General features: G+C 41.4%; 1 protein-coding gene across 2 annotated transcripts; it reads right to left on the reverse strand.

Moving 5' to 3' along the window:
• On the reverse strand, positions 1-6565 carry LOC125540292 (inversin-like). 2 transcript variants are annotated; one of them, XM_048703896.1, is made up of 12 exons: positions 6418-6565; positions 6258-6311; positions 4404-4568; positions 4157-4297; positions 3736-3875; positions 3486-3572; positions 3234-3365; positions 1940-2092; positions 1140-1236; positions 735-892; positions 581-643; positions 1-373 (listed from the first exon to the last, which is right to left on the reverse strand). In XM_048703896.1, exons 1-10 carry the CDS (start codon positions 6461-6463, stop codon positions 825-827), a joined length of 1083 nt encoding a protein of 360 aa, XP_048559853.1. In that variant the 5' UTR covers positions 6464-6565; the 3' UTR covers positions 1-373; positions 581-643; positions 735-824. The 2 variants fall into 2 exon arrangements, with proteins under 2 accessions (XP_048559853.1, XP_048559852.1); XM_048703895.1 differs by having other exon boundaries at positions 1135-1236; positions 3234-3572.

Raw genomic sequence — 6565 nt, forward strand, 5'->3', positions numbered from 1 at the left:
TGAGAGGGTAGTACTGCTTCATTTTTTTCTTCTCTACTGATGTCTGAAAACTCAGCAAATATTCAACAGAGATAGAGTATTTGTGCTAGATCTAGTAATAAAACTTGTGATGCGAGTCAAACAAGTTTTACAGCGCATTTTCACACCAAATCCTCTCAGCATGCAGTCAACAAGTGGCAGTAGTAAGACTATAGAAATTCAACGACTCTAGAGTTAGACTTTAGTTAGGTACCCACAGCCTTCTTCTGGTCACATAAGTACCATCACATTCAGTTGATCAACTATGCTAATCCAAGCCAAAAGAGCGTTTCCCCAGCAAAGCATACTTCACTTGTCAGCCTCACAATGAGCTTTCATTAATTCCCTGGCCTTCCTGTACAGAGATAACCAAAATGAAACAAATTTCAGCTGTAATCGCAGCACCATCAGATATATGGAAGGATGTCACTCGGCAGTAGGCACGCTGTTCAGCGTGCAACTGCTGGTCACTAGTATGGATGTATATGCCGTTCATGCTTGCAAAACGTATACTCAAAAGAGATAAATACAAGACAGTGGATTATCGTAGCTCTCTCTCGACCTCTACGTTTCCAGGATCCAACTTTCGAGCGTCCAGGAGAGCATCACAAGCTTGTTTATACTCCTGGATGTAGAGCAAAACAAAGGAACATGAGCAACTATATAGACTGCAGAGTAGGGAAACACAATGGCAAGCTGGACATGTCGTAACTCACTTTGAGTAGCATGTGAGCTGCAGCCTGACGGTAGCAAGCTTTCACCCAGTTAGGTCGCAGCATTCTGCATCTGACAGAGCACCTTCACCATCATCCAGCAGCAGTTTGCAAAGACTCCTGTTCGCGTACAATGTTGCACTCGGCGCGACATCTATTGCCTATGGTCAAACATAACAGGTTATACGGTTATCATCTCATCATGGCAGGTTGATTAGTCCCACAAAATAATATTAATCCGATAGAAATGCTTAATAATGGCAAATTAACAGCTAATAAGCAGGAAACTAGAGAACAATATCAGAAAACTGTTCAGCAAACAAATAATGCTCTGCAATTGGTTCCCTGTTAATATAAAAAACTTCTAAGCCACCATGCTTTTCATAAGGTTTAAGGGGCTTACCACACCATATGCTTTTGATGCCACCTTGTAGTCCTTCAGCCTGAATAAATGATCTGCATGTGCCTTGAGTGTAGCTTTTGTTTGTTCAAGCTGCCTTCCATCCTGAATGATTAAACAATGGAAAAAAATGTAGGAATGAAGCATCATTTCAAAGACATTCCGATTAAAATAGACACTTCACAACTTAGTTACACATTCTTCATAGCTTGGTATCTAGATATGCTTATGCTGCAATACAAAGTGCACATTATGTTACACAGCAAAAGGCAGCAGTTACTCACACAGGATTTTAATCACAAGAGGAAAAGATCCAACATAATTTAGAATTAATATGTCAAATTATTACTATATGTTACTAAAACAGCATATACATGGGTGTATTTCACAGTTCACAACTTCAAATCCACAATAAAGGAACCATGCTTCGAGCTATGTACAAGCATTATGCTTGTAAAGCATTTCTGTATCTTAAAGGCTGCCATGACGAACAGTTTACAACAGTTCATTGGATCGATACTGAATAACCAAGTTTTTTTTAACCAATGAACAGCCGACAACAAATAAGGGGTCCCAGTCTGGTCCTTCCAATTTAGAATTGGTAGTTTGTTCTCAAGAGCTTTAACTACTTCAATTTTATTGTTTTGGCGAGGTGATGCTCTAAAGAAAACCCCATAAAAAAGTCACGATACTATTTTTAAATGTGATGATCAAGTTGATGGACAAATTCAGGACTGGCGAACAAAAAATATGACCAGGAATTCAAGTAAATTTTATCTACAGGGCATAACAGCAATAAATAACGTACCAGTGGCTTTGCACTTTCAAATTTTGCATGCGAGATGATTCCATCAATACTCCAGTTTGGGATAGTTGGTATTGGGGAAGTCAAAGGAAACAACATTTCAACTTCTTCTATGCAGTCACGTTTAGCAGCAAGCTCTATTGGTAAGTTGCCATACTGGGCAACAAAAGGAAAAGTGTCAACTCTTTTGAAATTAACTACATAATTAAAGGACCCTCTAGAATGCAGTAAAAGAATATGAACATTATGAATGAAAAGATACAAACCGTATAGGAAACTACAGTACCATGGGAGAGGACCAGGGTCTACATAATACTGGTACAAAATGTTTCAACCAGGATTCATCCCAGCAAACATTTCTAAATTCTAGTAGCAATTCAAACAGTCAACATACTCCTACAGCATACCAAAAGGTCTTCCTTCAGCAAGGGACTAAAAACAGGTATTTCAGCAATAGTTGAGATTGAGAGGTAACATGGATTTTTAGTGGCATAACCTTTACGAGTCCCCATGAATTATATATATACATATAACTATAGGGAAATATGAATTTTAAAATTGTTCTACGATTATTGAAAGCACAAATATAATTTGACACTTCAGAGTAAATGAACGAATACCAACGATTGGGATGAAGAAAACAACATAAAGTAAGTTGAATACATACATCCAAACGCAGCCTAAGCGAATTCAAATCATTTTTGTGATTGCTGGATGAGTACATTTGATAAATGTGGATACCCTGAATGCTACATTATGAGATGTCAGTATCTCATCAAATGTTAAGTTAAGCACAGACCTCGTATCTATATCGTGGGTACTTGTGGGCTCCATACAAGGACATCCACCGTATTCAAAAACATTTCAGACTAAGGATACAAATATACATTAGTGCACAGAACAGAGCATGTTGTTCTAGAAGAACCCAAAATTTCCTACTTCGTTCCAAAATATTTGATGATATCATTTTCTCCTAAGTCAAATTTCTTTAAATACAATTTGGTTTGGTAGATGTTGGTAAATTTATGTATAATTTGATGAAACTCAAAGAATTTGGCTTGTGAAAAAATTAGAGCGTCAAATATTTTCAAGCAGAGGGAATAGTCAACAACAGTGATATGCATTTGTTGATATAAAGCGTTAAACTGGGAGCTCACGCACCTACCTTTTGCCTACACATGCAATATTTTGGTAGGTGTGTGCAACTTCTCATGGCATAGTCAAAGCCTAAAATCAGCTTAAATTCATATCAGTACAAGTTTCAATAGAATACATCTAGAAAATATTGAGAACATACAGCATCAGGAATATTAGGATCCGCTCCTGCCTTTAACAGAAACTTCACAAAGTTTGTATAGCCTCCCCACCCTGTAGTGAACACTAAGGGAGTCATCGGAAGGGAGCCCCCTCGATTGACATCAGCACCACCCTGTAAAAAGGATTGTAGAATAGAACGTGTCACGGCTCCCTCTCCATGTAGATTGACAAAAAAGCATGGTTGAGATGGTAGAACATAGCAATGAACGGATATAGAAAACAGAATACTGGCCTTGATCAGCAGCTTCATGCACTTCAAAGAACGGTAAAGAAGGGCACCCATCAGGGCAGTACCAATTCCGATGACAGTGGCGTTAGGCTGCCAAGAGTAATAATTGTTATAAAATACAAAGGAACAAAGAAATGGATTATGAGCTGCCATAAATTGTCAATCCAAGTAGCCAACAAAATAAAAACAAGCTATCTATGCAAATCAAATCTAGAAAACAAAAATAAGAAGGGAAATGGTAAGAGTTATATACATCTGCATGGTGTTCCAACAAAATCTTCACTGTTTTATCTTGTTCATTAGTAGCAGCTTGATGGAGTGGTGTACCACGGCCACAGTCTATGTCAACAGGTACTCCTTTTGAAAGTAGGAACTCGGTGACCGTACAGCTTCCTGTGGTGAATAAAATAATTGCAATAGTCATGTGGCTACGCATCTAAGTGTACAGCAGCAAGTAACTACTACTATAATGACCACCCTGGTGTAAATCATAGATGGGCAAAATTTATCCAGCTTTGACTAGTTATAAATCTATATTAACCATATGAAAAATGATCACAAAACTTTTCTTCTACGATATTATTAGAGTAAAGGAATCATCCATAGTTTCCTACACAGAGATACGCTTTGTAATACAAAAACAAATTGCATGGGTGAGGGGCCAAGAGAGCTACCTATGCATGCCGCATGGTGGAGAACTGTGCGTCCTTTAGCATCTGACTTTGTTAGATCACCACCATGATCAAGCAAATACTTCACAGTAGAAACATCGCCAGACTGAGCAGATGACATAAAGGGTGTCACACCTGCAAAGTCTGCAATCAAAAAGCACAACAACGCAATTCAGACATCTCATGGTGCGAAACATAGACATGACAGGTGCCAATTTTCAGAAAAAAGAAGGAAGAGTTAGAGAAAGACCTCCTACTCCAGGAGCAGGAGCATTCACATCTCCCCCGAGTTCCTCCACCAAGTATTTGCAAACCTCAAGATGCCCTCTGACGGCTGCGATGTGCAGCACACCAATGCCACCACCCATGTCGAAAGAGAAGATCACCCTTGGGTCGTCAAGACTCTTTACAGTACCTTTCACCCAAAGTAAACACCCAAGCATCAATACACTGATGAATCAAACTGCCAAATCATAGCTAGCTAGACAACCAAAAGAAAAGAAGCCCACATGTGTTGCATATATGGACAAGAACCTCACTAAGTCAAGCAGGGATGCAATCATGGAAACTGGTGAGCTTTAGGGTACCCTTCATCCCTCCTCAGTTCAATCAAATGAACTATATTTATGGTTTCAGGAATTCAGTTCACTTGATTGAACTAAAGAGGATTGGAGGGTACCCAAAAGGTTTCCCATTTGCATTCCTAAAGTAAAGGGACTTGTTCACGTCTTGGACACAGAGTCAATCAGTGCATAAACTTGACAAAAGAAATAGTGCTCTGATCATGTAAAGCCATCCCCGTGCAAGGACAGCTTCCCAGTCGCACAACTTGTTTTTCATAATTCAGAGAACAGTTACATTACAGTATGAACCTAATTTTACACTTAATTGCCTACTACACGAAAGCTGGCACCAAAATCAACAAGATAATCTACATACAGCGCAATAATAAGAAACCACCATCACACTACTCAACTCCACACAAAAAAGTGCAGAAAGAAAATCATGCTAACAGGGGACCCTTCCTAGCATCCTGCAAATATAACCCGAATCACACTACTCCGCTCATCTTGTGTAGTATGTAATCTAGCTGACGGAAACTCGACTACCACGGTAGCCAAAAGGTTACCCATTTGCACTTCTAAAGTGAAGGGACCTTTTTTTTAGTGTCAGTGTTCACGTCTTGGGCACACACACAGTCAGTCAATCAGTGCATAGACTTGACCCAAAAAAAAACAGTGCTCTGATCGTGAAGTCATAACATGTACCCGATGCAAGGACTTGTGTTAACCAGATTCCCAACAAACTGCCCATAAGACCGCAATCGCACAATTATTTTTTTCATAATTCAGAGTATAATTACAGTATACAACTATATACATCTAATATGAACACTGACACTAAGATTAACAAGGTAACCATGGCAACAAGATGACCCGCCGTCAGACGAGTCCACACAAGTGCAGGAGGAAAATTAATTAAATTACGCTAACAAGGGATCCTTCCTAGTGCCCTGCAAATTAAATAGGACCCGAATCGGTGTGCCTAACGGAACAGCATTGCATTTGCGTCATCTCACCCTGTGCAAGTACTTGTTCTAACCAAATTCTGAATAACTCGCGTGTCCCTTTGAACGGTCCACAAGACCGCAATCGCACAAAAGGATTTCATAATTCGGAGAATAATCACTGTAAGCACCAAATTGTACACTTAATTGACTACACAATGCGAAAGCTGACACCGAATTAACAAGACAACCATGGCACTGGTCTGCACTCAGCATAATAAGAATAAGATGGCACACCATCATACTGCTCCACCCAAGTGCAGAAAGGAAATTATGGTAACAAGGGAGATCCTTCCTGCAAATGCAAATATAACCCGGATCGGTGTGGCAACGGAACAATGCGGCACTCGCATCATCTCATATACTGTAACAGCATTATCTAATCCGGCCGCCGGAGACTCGACGACTGCCACGTACGGCGGCCAGAGGCTGAACCCTAGCCCAACCCAGCAAATCGCGGCCTCGATCGCAAGGCGGGGAGAAGGTCGGGAACACGGGGGCGGACTGCGGAAGGAGGGGAGGGGAGGAGAGGCCAACCTCTGAGGCGCCGGAGGTCGCCGTCGAAGGCCGCTTTGATGGCGGCGTCCTGACCTGCGCAAACAGAGGACGATTCGCCCTTACTTAGAGAGAGGCAGAGACTGCAGAGACGGAGAAGGAGAAGGAGAGAGGAGGGGGGGGGGAAGAAGCCTCGCCGTACATGTGCCGGTGCCGGAGCTCGGGGCGTAGACGAACGGCGGCGCCATGGGCCGGCGGGGTCACGCTCGCAGTCGCAGGGGAGGCTTCCAGAAGGAGATGCCAGTGGGGTTTTTGGCCAGCCAGCCAGCCTCCCTCGCTCGCTTTGGGTT

The sequence above is a fragment of the Triticum urartu genome, chromosome 2 (genome assembly GCF_003073215.2).
Source record: "Triticum urartu cultivar G1812 chromosome 2, Tu2.1, whole genome shotgun sequence".
In the NCBI taxonomy this organism is placed as follows: domain Eukaryota; kingdom Viridiplantae; phylum Streptophyta; class Magnoliopsida; order Poales; family Poaceae; genus Triticum; species Triticum urartu.